The sequence below is a fragment of the Strigops habroptila genome, chromosome 16 (genome assembly GCF_004027225.2).
Source record: "Strigops habroptila isolate Jane chromosome 16, bStrHab1.2.pri, whole genome shotgun sequence".
In the NCBI taxonomy this organism is placed as follows: domain Eukaryota; kingdom Metazoa; phylum Chordata; class Aves; order Psittaciformes; family Psittacidae; genus Strigops; species Strigops habroptila.
Genome location: NC_044292.2, coordinates 3271801 through 3285638, shown reverse-complemented (window position 1 = coordinate 3285638; position 13838 = coordinate 3271801). Strand labels below are relative to the sequence as shown.

General features: G+C 45.4%; 1 protein-coding gene across 3 annotated transcripts in view; it reads left to right on the top strand.

Moving 5' to 3' along the window:
* Positions 1 to 5802: 5802 nt before the first annotated feature.
* The window catches only part of AGTRAP (angiotensin II receptor associated protein), a 9329-nt gene continuing 1293 nt past the window's right edge, over positions 5803 to 13838 (top strand). The window contains exons 1-4 of one of the 3 annotated variants that reach the window (XM_030507650.1): positions 5803 to 5924; positions 10880 to 10914; positions 11127 to 11238; positions 11839 to 12037. In XM_030507650.1, the coding sequence (XP_030363510.1) occupies positions 5898 to 5924; positions 10880 to 10914; positions 11127 to 11238; positions 11839 to 12037 (373 nt within the window). In that variant the 5' untranslated portion in view covers positions 5803 to 5897. The other 2 variants (XM_030507647.1, XM_030507648.1) reach the window with 2 other exon arrangements.

Sequence of the window (13838 nt, the reverse complement as noted above, 5' to 3'; positions counted from 1 at the left end):
TGTGCAACTCTTCTGCTTCTTTGACTGCTCCTAAGGATGTGGCAGGAGCCAGAAAGGCCTACGAGGGAGCTGGCCAGCAGATAACAGTGATGACTTCAGCTCACACAGAGCCACTTGGTAGAAAAATTTCTCTACCCAAACTGGGGATCCAGTCTTCCCTGTATTCTCACTCAAACTGCAGCCAACAGTCAGTTTCTGCCTGGTGTAGCCATCCAGACATTTAAAACTTCTTTATATTACTGCTTAATTATTGATTTCAGTGATATATTGAAGGAGCACAGGCTACCTATGTTAAACAGGAGTAGTGGTAGTTAGAAAGAACATCTTTTCTACTGCTCTTTCCTACTGCTAACACCCCAGCACCCTGGTTTCTGGTGGGAGAGAGCTCTGAAGCCTTTTATATTCATGAATCTGGAGATGTACAGCACTTTTTGAAGGGATAGAAATACTAATCCTGGTGCTGTGGTCAGAACCCTCTTTATGAGGCTACCCTGATCTGCCCTGTGCTCCCTTTAGGTAGGCAAATCTCCATTTTGCACTCCTGTTTCTGTTGTAGTGTCACTCTGCATTGTGTATTCACTCAAATGCTGTTAGCATAATAGTTTATGCCTGTAACACGATGAGTGCCCAGTCTGACTACAGAGCTATGGTATGAATACAATATTAGTTCTGACCCACATACACCTGCAGTGCTAGAAGGTACACTACAGGAGGAATTTGTAAAGGAGTGTTAAGGCAAAACCTACCACTGGGTTGAATGTAGCTATTTAGATTTCTGCTTACAGTGTTAGCCCAGAAGGCAGGAATAAAGGAAGGTAGTTTGGCTCCAGCTCTGTGCCACAACACAATTTGCTAACCCAGAAAGAGAAAAGCAGCCCCTCCCTCAGCCCAGATGCAGAATGGTGGGTGGTGCTGCCAGTGCTATTGTCAGTGGAAGCATAAAGGGAAAAAGGCTTTAAATGATCACAGTCAATTGCAGAGCTCTCAAACCCTGGTGTGTGTGACGCTGATGGGAACCACATGCACAGCATTTTCAAAGCCAGGTTCTGATACCACACTGCTTTCCATACAGCACCGAGATCTGGTTGGAACAGTGCAATTGAAAGAAAGTAGGAAATTTTGCATGGACCTTTATCCTTGGTGATGGAGGTATTCATTGCCCTGCATGCAAAATCTGGGTAGGATCCTAGGCAGATCCTGGGCAAGCCTGTGTTGCAAATGATGTGACATACAAGCAGGCTTAAATAGTAAGTCTAAATTTTAAGCCAGAGCTTTTAGACTCCAAAAGGAGACTCTCTTCTACAGCTCTTCCTTTTTCATCTTTTGGTCTGCTATTAATTCTGAATACAAAGAACACGTTATTCTTAATTGGTGGGATTAGTTCAATGTGTATGGTCAGTGAAAATTGAGTTATTATTATAAATCAAGTCACATCATTACTGGATTGGTTGTTCATATTGGAGTTGAAAAAGAGAACCCAGGAGCATGACTCATTCTTTCTGAATCAAGCTGTGATGTTGCAGAGATGAAGCAGAAGGGGTGAGCAGTGTCACAGGCATATGCTGCACAGCCACAGCAGTGTGAATAGAATCAGGAAACCTGATTTATATATCAGCAGATCAACTACTGACTTTGCAATTGCAGTGCAATGGAAAGCTGTTGAGTAAATAACATGCCAAGGTGTGGAATGCAAGACCAGCCTACGATATGAAACCCCAGGGCAACGTTTGTCCACGTCCAACCCACTTCTAAGTGCAGCAAAGCTTTTTAGTGCCTCCCTGTTCTGTCTCAAGGCCATGACAGCATCTGCAGAGAGGTAGGATCACCAGGTTACATTTAACTTTCCCCTTCCGTCCCAGTATCTCCCAGTTACAGTGTAGTCAGTGACAGTTCTGCCTTTGGGGGCATTAGGTCTGAACAAGAGAGAGGGAGATGAAAGTCAAGCAAGTCGATATATATGTTCTTCTCAAACTGATTGTTTGAGAAAATCAAATTAAGAATTCACACAAGCTCAGCTTCTCTACTGGCACCAGAGAGCTTAACTCAGAGCTCTCTCAAGAGTTTCTATTGTTCTGAAAGGACTTTGGACCAGGCCCAAACCACCCATAGCAGAGCTCTGTGGAATAATTTTTCAAGTTAATTGCAGGGCATGCATGCAAGAAAGGTGAATGACAGAGTCCCACCCAAACTCCTGCTCTACAGCTCCTGCTGTTAGCAGCTTCACAATGAGTCCAAGGGGTATGCATCATTTTAAAGCAGTTCTCCAAGGGTGAGAATCATTAGACATGGAAAAGAGAGGACAGCGTGCTGATTTGACATAATCATCTCAGCAGCTGCCTGCTCTGCAAATGCAGTTGAATCTTGGGGATGTTGCTGGCAGTTGCCAAAATGATGACTGCAAGAGAGACAAGGAATGGAAGCACAAATTAAAACACTTGGGAATCATTCTGGCTCAGGTCTGTAATAGTCTGCATTCATTTTAGCTTGGGGGTGTTTTATTGAAACCCTTTCTCCTCCCCCCACCCTCCTGTAATTACCCAGTTGTCAATCCACAGTGTGTGAAAGTGCTTCAATTTCAAACCCAGGCTATATCAAATTGCTCAAGTCCATGCCAGCCACTTTCTGCTACAGAAAGCCTGGAAAAAGCATTGCTTTCCTATTTTTTCAATCAGAAAATATGAGCTGCTGTTTTCTCGGAATGCTGTGAGAAACCCATTTCTGGTGTGTCAATTCATTTTCTAGAGTCCCTGTGAATCTTGAAGAGTAGTCCCTCAATTATGCCTCAAGCTCTAAAGAGAGAAGAACAGAGAAGCAGCTCTTCCTTGCTAAGACTGGAAAGGACTTTCAAGTGTGCTTTCAAGATACCACATTAGTCTAACCCCTTCCATTCCCCAAATCCTCCTGTCTGTCATAGTCTGTTTTGCAGTGAAGTACAGGAGGAGGCTCCCTACCAGCGTTACAAAATACCTTCAGTTTCTCCTCCAATCCAAATAATGTTTCTGCTTGCTGATTTCCCACTGGGATTTAAAAGGGAGTTTGTACAGCCAGGAAAAATCTTACATGCCCTTCCTCCGTGCTTATTCAGAAAGGCTCTATTCATAATATATGCATTTGTGCAGACCTGATGCCTTCATTACTCTTGGCTCCATAGCCAGGGGCACAATTCAAAGACACTGGTGCCAGTTGCAGACTTTAGTTACCTTCAGACTAGACCCCAAGTGAGGGGACAAGAAGGGCAGAACTATGAGGGGTGAGCTTGTCTCCATCCCCACAGGCTACATAAGGGCAGCAGGAGCAATTGTATCAGCTCCTCTACTTCCCTACGGAATTGCTATTACCTTACCCACCGAGGGTACAGTGTCCTGGAAACACAAAGGAAAGCATTTCTGCCTTATTAGCCTCACTTTTCTGCTGTCAGGAAGGAAGCCAGCTGTTTGTTAGGTTTTTACTCAGCCTGCACAAGACATACCACCAACGTATTTGACATAAAGCAGCTAATTGCTGGGTATTAGTTGCAGTGAGCTGAACTCACCTGCACTAGTCTTCTAGCCAGGAAAATCTCTGTATCCTGTTTCTAGTCTCCTGGGTCATCTGCTTCTCCCTGCAGGTCTTCTTTAACTTGGTGCTTATCTTTCTCACCATGTTGATGTTGCTTTGAGTTATCAAGCCTAGGGAACGGAACAGAGACAGTAGGTTACACAGAGAGGCAATTTACAAGGCAGAGATAAAATTTGCAAAGCAGAGATAAAAACCAACCAACCCCCCAGATCAGATAGGTGTGAGAGACGTGCAAATGCATAATGTCTATCACAGCTCTCATTGTTTTCATAGCCATGAGATCATTAAGACATTTCTAAGCCCCTTGAGTCCATGACATGCAAGCCCAGGATATAATAAGCAGGGCTGAATTAATTGCATGATACATTGACGAACAAAATGAAGTGCTTTTATTGTACAAGGGGAAAGGAATACTTTGCATTGAACAGCAGTCACATCAATCCAAATTATGGCTCATGCTGCATAAATGATAATGAGACTCTGCCTCACTCAAAGGAGCAAAGATGCCCACATACTGCTGCGTCCAAACAGTGCTGTACTTAAACTGGGACATTGGAATTTGTCTTTATAAAACCAACAGTTCTCCTTTGATAGATACTTTGGCACCCACACTTTGCACCCGAGCACTGAGCCAGCAATATGGCTATTCAAAGTCTCTCTTTATCTTTCCGCCCACCATAGGTGTCACATCTTCTTTCTGTCATGTAGGGTAAAATCCAGTCCTTGACACTACTGGGCCCACTAGCACTGATCCCATTTGATGCCACTGCTTCTGGGAATAGAGGCAGGACTTCCCTTCAAGACACAAATGGAAACAAAGTCACAGCTGATGTGCCATGTGGCAATGGATGAGTTATACTGCAGTCGTTCATCTGGTGAAGTGGCACATTCAGACATTCCTAGCCTGTTTTTTTACTGTCATTCTGAGCCATGCAGCCAGTCAGTTTTGTTCTGCTGCTTCCTCTAGTTAGCATTTTCTAGGTTTTTTCATTTTGGCATTTAATACTTTGCCTTGGGAGATCCTCAAGTGTGCTGCATACTAGCGGTTCATAGCACTCAGGGACAGGCTAGATAGAGCTACATTTGTGTAGCTCTATTTGTTTTGTCTGTGTGTAGGTTATGCACAATTCTCATGCATAACCTTGCACTGCACTGCTTGGACTGGAAATGAGACTGAAGGATGACTCACTCATACATTTCCACATTCAGCTTCTGCAATGAACTTCCGACTCCTGCCTCATTCCTTAGAGGCCTCATCTTTTCTGCAATACATGATGACAAGAAAGCAACTGACTCAGTAAAATATTGTAGTCTTACACTGCAGGTAAAGCATACACTGGGAAAGGAAGGGAGGATTTGAGAAGGGTCATCATCCTGACTTCTTGGCTCTGTTAGTTCATTTGCCACACTTGAGGAGAAGACTGCTGTTATGAACTGGACAGGAAATGGTAAGTTATAGCTGTACTGTGTGGGGCTGGGGTGATGAGGTATCAGCTTCCCTAGCTCTGAAATCGAACAAGCTTTCTTTCAGAATGAGAGATGGAGAACTCATGATTTCTCTCAGGCTTTTAGGCAAAGAGTTCAGTCATTGAGTTCTCGGGAAAAACCTAGGGCCAAAGGAAGCAACTAAGTATCCACCAGCCATTCCATCTACATGGCTGGAGAGCAGTGCTCAACCGCAAAGACTGACCTTAACTTGCCTGGGTTATTGCGTGACACAGCTGAGCACAGCCAGCACCTCACAACTGCTTTTTACCGGTGTTTATCCAGAGTCTCTTTGTCACTCCTCGCCTTTTTGTCACAGTACTGATGTGTGCACAGAAGCTTTCTCCTTCTCCCTCCTACACATGCATTAACCTTCCTGGGCACTGACTATGGCACAGGTACAATGTCAAACCTCGTGTGTAAGCAGCAGAGTGTTTGCAGCCAACAAACTCATCCAGACACACTTTTAACCAAGTGGTGGCTTCCTGGTTTGGAAACAAGTGTTGTGCCATACACATCAGGTAGCCAGAGCATCCAGCCTATCTCCTCGCCTGGAACACGGCCGTCTGACAAGACACCCAGGGCATAAAGGCACACTCCAGACCCACCGCGCTTCAGCTGATGGGGCAGAGACTCGGGCCGGGCGAGGACCGGGCCTCCGCCTCCCCCCTGCCCCGCCGGTGCCCGAGGACCCCCCGCGGCGGGGGCTGGCGGGGCGGTGTCCCGGCTCCCCCCGCCCCGCCGCCCTCCCCTGGGCGGCCCGTGGCCAGCCCGTGTCGGCGGCGGGGCCTGGCCCAGCCCTTCGTGAGCCGGCCCCGCCGCCGCCAGAGTCACGGGGCGGGCGGGCCGCTGCCATGGAGCTGCCTGCTGTCAACCTGAAGGTAGGGGCCGCGGGGCCGCGCCGCTCCCGGGCTTCCCCGGCGGGGAGGGGCCTCTCCGGCTTCCCCGGTGGCCGTCCGCCCGCCCGCTCGGTGTCCGCGGGTTCGGGGCTTCGCCGGGAGGGGCGTCCCGCCGGCGGCTGCAGAGGGCGGCACCGCGCTTCCTAGGGGGGCGGCCTCCCGGAGCTGGCCCTCGGCCCGGCCTGCCCGGCCCTCCCCTGTCCGGGACCTGCCTGGGGGCCTGGTCCGGAGACGTGCAGGCTTCTGAGGAGGCAAGGCTGGTGTTTCTAAACCTGGTGTTGCCAAAGCTCTTGCGCATTCAGCCCGGCAGGCAATGACTCCAAGGCCCTCTCTTACTTCAGGGCCATTGTTAAAGTGTCTGGGATAAGAGCTGGTTATTAACTTGTGTCCATGGAGGCTTCCAGCTCGGCTGACCAGAGTTCATCCAGGACAAACACTGCACAGATACTGAAGAGGCAAAGTTTTTGCTTGTCAGGCAAAGTATCTTAGAAAGATGCTCCCACTTATTTTGGGGTTATTGTGTGATAATTGAAATTGCTTCTCTGTTGGGAAGGGCTTCAGTTGGGGGCAACGTGAAAGTTTTGGTGAATATCTGGTAACCAGAGAAGTGGGAAATAAGGGACTTACGTTACACTTTTCACTCTGGGAAGAAGCACATCCTTGCAGACAAGCTGGAGAATGCTAAAATCACTTTTTTGCTTTTGATGTTGGTGTTTGATATTGAAGCCTTCCCTGATACCAGAAATTTTCCTTTATTTCGTCTTCCCTATTTTCAGAGCCCTGAGATCTGTAGGGGCGTGTGCCTTTTTCCAGCTTCACTCCTTTGTGTATCTTCTTTGGTACAGCAAGTTCCAGGTGCTTTCTTTGGTTAAAACCCAGAGAATTAATCCCACCTGATCACATCAGGTTTTTCTGCTATTGATTCATAAAGCTGCAAGTGGTGCCCTTGAAGCAGGCTGCCTACAGGTTGGGTGGGAGGACAGCATTATCTCAGCTGCCATTACGAATTCAGCTTTGTAGAGGAAGGCTTTCATGTGGCTGTGCTAAATAAAAGCTTGGCATTCATAAAACGATGCTTCCCCCTCTTACCAGTTCACCAAGAAAAGCAACTTCCCTTGTTAGAGGCAAGTGAGAAAATGGATTTTTCAAGGCCATTACATTACCATCTGGGAACTAACTCATGCTTTGCTCTGACAAGTTTGGACTATTTGGTAATTCCCAGGGCACTCGGAAGATTCAAAGATCTTTCCTTCTACTTAATTTTTAAACTTGGTTTGATCCCCCCCCCAAGCTAAAACAACAGTGAAAAATAAGGACATTTAATTAGTAAGTTTGCTAGCATGATATACATTTTCTATCATGGGAGGTGGAGGTAGGGGAGCTGAAAAACACAGACTTGTTGAATGAATGAGTCACCGTGACAGCACAACTGAAATGTTGCTTTTCTTTGGCTTCAGATAACAATTCCCAAATCTGTTACTAGATAAGAGTGAGCTTGTCTTGGGCAAATTGTTTTCAGCATTGTGAAATTCCTTGTTGTCAAGTCTGATGGTACTGCTCTGGGGCTGAAGAGCTGGGGGACAGGGAGTTAATTGTATTTCATCCTTGCACTCTTCCTGAGTTAGGGTCTGCTTCCTCAAAACATATTGCAAAGGTGGGAAAGACTTTTACTCAGAAAGGGACTGGAAATAACACACACCACTGATATTTGCTGGCATGATCTGCTTACAGCTTCTGTGAGATAAAAAAAAGATGAGCCTCGTGATAGAAGCAGCTCCAAGAAAACTGCGTGACTGAGTTGTGCTTGTGCCAGGACATAGCAATGGCTTAGCCTTGAGGTATCTCCTTAAGCTACTTGCAGAGCTATAAAATTCATGTAGCAGGTTTTGCCCTAGAGTGGATGAGGAACATACTTATGAAACAACCTCTAGTGGCTCAGCTCAGATAGTAATGCTCAGCAAAGCATGTGGAAGCAGCATAGCCATGTTTTTGCATGACACTTAAGATAATTACAATAACTATGCAGAGCCTCAAAATACAAAGTGAGTTTGGTCAAGCCTGGACAGTGCTCTACAATCCATGTGCCTAGAAACATAGAGTTTGTGCTTGGGCATTTCGAAATGCCGGATCACAGAATAATTCAGCCTAAAGAGACCTCTGTATGTCATCTAATCCAACCTCCTGCTCAAAGCAAAGCTAACTTCAAAGTTAGATCAAATAGCTCAACTCAAAATTCATCTGACTTTTAAAAATCCCTAAGGGTAGAACCATGACAAGGCTGTTGGACAGCCTGTTCCACTGCCTAACCACTCATTACTATCACTCTGTTTCAATAGTGAATATGCTCACAGATGGCCACTCAGATCTATATTTTGGTTAGTATATCCTCAGGTGAATATGTCACACAGTAGATGAGCTCACTTGAAAAAAAAAAAAAGGAAGAGTAAATAAAACTTTAAAAGTTGGATTCTACAAGAAAATAATTGTAGTTTGGAACCACATAATTTTTAACTAAGTCAAAATTCAACCTTGTGCTGAAGCATGTTTAAAGGAGTTCCTGTTCCAACGACTTTCCCATCTAATGAGACCCAGGCAGACCTAGGCTATTTTTATGCTTGGCAATTAGTTCCATCCCATCACATGCTGGGATTTACAGGGAATTCTCCTGAGCTCTCCCCAGTTTCCAATGGGATGCTTTTAATCACATGGTCATCCTTCTGCCCGGAAGGGATGGTGACCTTTCTTATTTTCTGCTCTCAGCACTAGTTCAAGTCTTAGGAGTTACTTTCCCCAAAGAAGCAATGTGTGCTGTTTTGCAATGTGTGTTTTTCTTAGGCACAGACTTAAGGCCTTGAACAGATGGAAAAAATTTAGATTCTTCTGCTGTCTCATCAGGAGACTGCCTGCAAACTATCTAATCTCACATAGCAACTGTAGCTTTAAAGCCTGTTTTTCATTAACACTCCGTTTTCTATGTTAAAGCTGAAACCAAGTCCACCAGCTAATTCCATAGTGCCCTGAAGAACTGTCAGGTAAATGGGGCTAATAACCAGGATGGGAATGCCTTGGGTTTATTTCAGCAGTCCCTCATACTATCAGTTAATGCTGGTGACTAAGCATGCTTCATAATTTAATAACTGCAATATTGATCTAGACAGCTTTAAAATAAAAAGCCATCCTGCCTCATTATGTTAACTGGTTAGCCTGGAGGGGGCTCGCAGCTATGTAACATGCAATTAAATACCACCTCATTAAGAATTTCCCTGATGTTGTGATAGTCTCTTGAGTAAATGCTATTTGCACATCTCCATTCTTATCCCAGAACATCTTGTATTTCACTGATTAGCACTTGCTGCCTGGTCTCCATGGTACAGTTTGAGAGAAGGGAAAGCAGGGGGTGGTGGTGAAGCATTTTATAGGCTTTCATGAACACTTAAAAGAAATCATTAATAAAAATCTGTTTCAGCAATGTCTGAAGTTATGACAAAGTCTAGGCAACTCTGGGTGAATGCTCAGCTTGCTGCAGTGAAGCAAGAACTGTGTCTTACCAGAACTCATCTACACAGAGCACTATGAGCCACAGCAGATGTGACACTGCTGTTGATTTCCCAGCTGTGCTTCACTCATGTCACAGCTTCGTGGGTTATTAACTCTCTTCTTGAGCAACTAGTTTTGCATTAAGTTAGAGCCTGGATAGACATTTTAAGTCGATGAATGTAGCAGGATGTCAGTAGATCTTAAATTTAAATTTCTTTTTCTTTAGTGTCTCAATGTTCCCATCTCCCTGCAGCTTTCTGTGTTCACTGAATAATTGAGCCTTTTGCTACTTACTCATTTCCCAATTTAGTTTATGTTTTTCTTTTTTGTGGGAGCATGTGAGGGTCTGAGGTCAATATAAATGTCAGTTGGAGCCCTTCTCACAGCTAGAAAAAATGGAAGAATGCCTAATTCCCATGGATCCTTTGATACATCTGGGCTTTGGCCTTTCTTTTATGAGGCTGTCTTCCATATTCTTGTTTTCACAAATGTTTAGAGAGTGAATGTGAGTGATCTCCCTTTGAGATTGGCCAACAGGAGTGAGCACATGCAGATAGGTATGGAAAAAGACTGAAGTGGTATATTCTTGTTCCCATTTGCTGTCATGTAGAGTATGTCTCCTTGGTTACAGAAATGTCAAGAGCTGGTGAAGAGAATCCTTGTGTTGCTTGTTACAATAAGATGCTTTCTCCTTGGATTTGTCCCCTTGAGCACAAGGATCAGGACCATTAAGGACATTTGCAAAGTACAGAATCTGTTACAGCATCATCTTCTTGCTACTTAGGGCACTGCTGGCATTTGGGTCCTGGTGGCTTTGCTGGAGTGAGAAAAGCTGTGTACTATGGCAGGATTTTGTTCTCAGATTCCTACAAGTTGCCTTCAGGTCTGTTATATTGCAGTGAGGTTGAACTGCTCTGAAGAGACTGGAAGCAGGTAAAAGGAGGATTTACTGAGGACTGGAGTGAAATTGCTGGGAGCTGCAGGCATAACTATCCATGGACTTGTTGGTGATGGGATGCCAGATTGGTCATGTGTAAACTGTGCTAGCATAGTGTGAAACAGATTGCCCAGCTTTCTGTACAAACTCTTCTGGATTTCCAAAATCAATAACCCATTTAGAAAAGACTAAGTGAGCCCTGAATCAACTGTCAACAGAGATGACAAGGAGAATGAATGACTACAGTGTAGCACCACAGGAAATGCTCAGCAACAGACACAGAGAAAAATGGGTTTGTGTTTTCACTGTCCCAGTTGCTCTGCCAGCTTTCTGCACTGGTTCATGGGTCCAGGGCAGTCTTCTACCTGTCCCTTGGAAAAAAGATAGTGTCATTTGATGTTGATCTTCCCAGAGTTTTCCCAACTTGCTGACCTGTCTTCCTCTCTGTTTTGTTTTTCCATAGGCCATCATTCTGGTGCACTGGCTGCTCACAGTGTGGTGAGTGATTGGTAACTGGGCGAGAATAGAGTATTCCTTCAAACTAGGAATGGGACATTCTTGGGGGATTGGCACTCCCTGTTTCTGCCTGCCTGTGTGCAAGAAGATCTTAAATTGGAGTGAGGTGTTTGTATGGGAACAGGGGTGAATCCAAACAAACAGTTGGAGGCTTATTGTGAATGTGGGCTGGGTTTTTCTGTCCTGTTTGGCAGGGGATGCATGAACCACATGTTTCCAGCCTCCTATGCCTGGGGAAATTTCAGTGTCCTTGCAGTGGGGATCTGGGCCATTGTACAGCGAGATTCCCTTGATGCCATCATGATGGTGAGTGTGAGGGTATGTGCCTCCACCAGGCTGCTCAGGGAGAGGGTGGAGGGTGCAGACAGCTTCTTTGAGTCCGTGATGATTTTTGGTTGTGAACAAGTCAAATTGCCTGTTTGGGTTGGTTTGGGGTTTTTTTATAAGAGAGCATATAAATCTATATGCACTGCAAACCATAGTGAGAATCATTCACTATCTCTTATTTCACATCTCAGAGGTAAGACATACTTGATTCTTACTTTTTTACCTGCTGTTGTGACTTGTAATGCCAGAGGAGGACTTGAAGTGTTTAATATGCTTGAGTTAGAGGGGCTTCATAAAACCCTTCTCTGAACATTAAAGAGATTGGCAAGCAAAACTAAACAATCCTGGAGCATATCATGAGGAGGTGTCTGACAGATGTGAAGAAAATGCATGAAATACAAGATCATTCATGTAGGAATCTCTGTCGACCTGGGGCAGTGTCAAGGGTTTGTAATGTGTGATACTGAGGTGAAGGCATGATTGTGTGAACACAGATCTTGCAGGAAATAGATGCTGTAACTGTTTCTCCTGGTGGTTAATCCCTATTCAGTTCATGTCCCATTCTCTCTTTGTTTCCAGTTCCTGACTGGCCTGCTGCTCACAGTCCTCACAGACATCATTCACGTCTCTGTCTTCTACCCTCCAAACAACTATCTCACTGATGTGAAGCGATTCAGTATAGGCATGGCCATCTTCAGCCTCCTCCTCAAACCTCTGTCCTGCTACCTGGTGTATCGAATGTATCGGGAGCGTGGAGGAGAGTACACCTTTAACTTAGGTAGGATGCTTCCTCTGCCTCCATGTCAACGTAGGCCACCTCCTCTGCTGTTAGGACTGACTGCCTTGCACTTTGGACCCTTCAGCCTGGGCTCTGTGCAGCTGGATTCTGCCCCCTTTCCAAGGAGGGGGGATGCATGCTCTTTCTCTCTCTCATATGTCTGTTCTCCCATTTTGTGGTTCTGATGTGTCTTAGGCCTTAAATTTACATTCTTCCTCTCTTCACTTGCAGACCTGGAGTCCTCATCTGACAGCCATTTTGCCCACAATGGTATCGTGAGAGAGTAAGAGAGACTACAGTCTCTCTTATTCAATATAACTGAGAGGCTTTTACTCTCTTCCTCCTCCTGCATTTGTGCGTGCTTGCTGGAAGCCTTTGGGTGTCCTTCTCTCTTTGCCAACGCTTTCTTTTCCTTCTGGGGGAAAGCAAAGGCAGCATTTCCTTTAACTGGATTATGCATGAGAAGGAAAGCAAGCTGGATTTCTAACTCCATGCTTTCTCTGGGCCTCAATTGTCCTAGCTGCCTTGATTGCTTTGGGCCTCCATTTCAACACCTGGAAAATGGGACTGATGCTCATCTTATGGGACTTTGCCTGGAGGCACTCATTTTTCTCCTGGTTGTACTTGCTAATGATAATGTGGCAGCCTTGCCAGAGAGAAGGGGCTGGGGCTGGAGGTTCTGAGTCTCAGTCAGCTTTGCCAAGCATGCCTGGTGCTAGTTCATGCTGGGGCAGCTGCCAGGGATTGTTTGCTGTGTGGGAGTTCACTCTGGCAGAACCAGCAGCCTGGTGCAATTATCTTTTTCCCTTCCTAAGAAGGCTGTGCAGGACAAGGGGTGGTATAACTGCATGACAGTGTTTGAAAGCTGCCGTTTGTGGTGCTTTGGTGCTAGCAAACATAATGCTTCCCACGAAAAGAGAAGAGGAAAGGCCATGGAAGGAAACCATGGCTTGAGGCACTGGGTGCTATGTGCATCTCTCTACAAATGGAACGTGGATGTTTTCTCCATCAGCCATTTATGCAAATGCCTGACAGATCTGTCTGAACTGGGTCACAAGGCTTGTGAGTCAAGTACATTGCCTTGCTCTGGGCCATGTTTGTGCCAGTTTGTATTAGCTGCTCACTGTGCTTGTAACTAGGGGTTGACATTTGTATCCCATGGAAAGTGTAGGTATCATTGAGGAGTTCATCCCTTTGCTTGGAATTTGGGACCACTCCTTTTCAACCACACTATCCCAACACAGGCATGATACTGCCTGAAAGTCTCCTTTCAGGCACAGGTTGGAATTCTGACACATTGTAGTTTCATACCCTCGCCTGAACTGCCCTTCTCACAGCATTTTCCGTACAAACTCAGTGCTGTCATTTTGTGTTGAATGTGGTCGACAAATTTCCTCTCATTTTCCTGCTATCTGGCATTTTCCTTTTGAACCTAACAATGTTGCATTTTTCCTGGTCTTCTCTGTCTTGTTTTCTTTCCACACAAATCTGGTTTTGTTGCTTGGCAGTATCCTTGCTGCTTCAGACAAGCCTCTCATATAGCTTGATGCCCACCTTTGATTCAGGTAGCTTCCTAGCTATGGCAGATGCCTGGCCTATAAATAAAGAGCTGTCCATGCACATTCTCTCCTGCTTGTCCCCTGGACAGTTACATGATTTTGTACCAGTCTTATACCACAGGCACATGTTCATAGTGGAATTGGGAGCACTGCTGGATTCAAATTTAGTGCCATGGTGTTGCACACTTGAGGCATAAAGTGGTTCATGGAGGATTCATACTCTTAAATCTATGCTGTCAGCT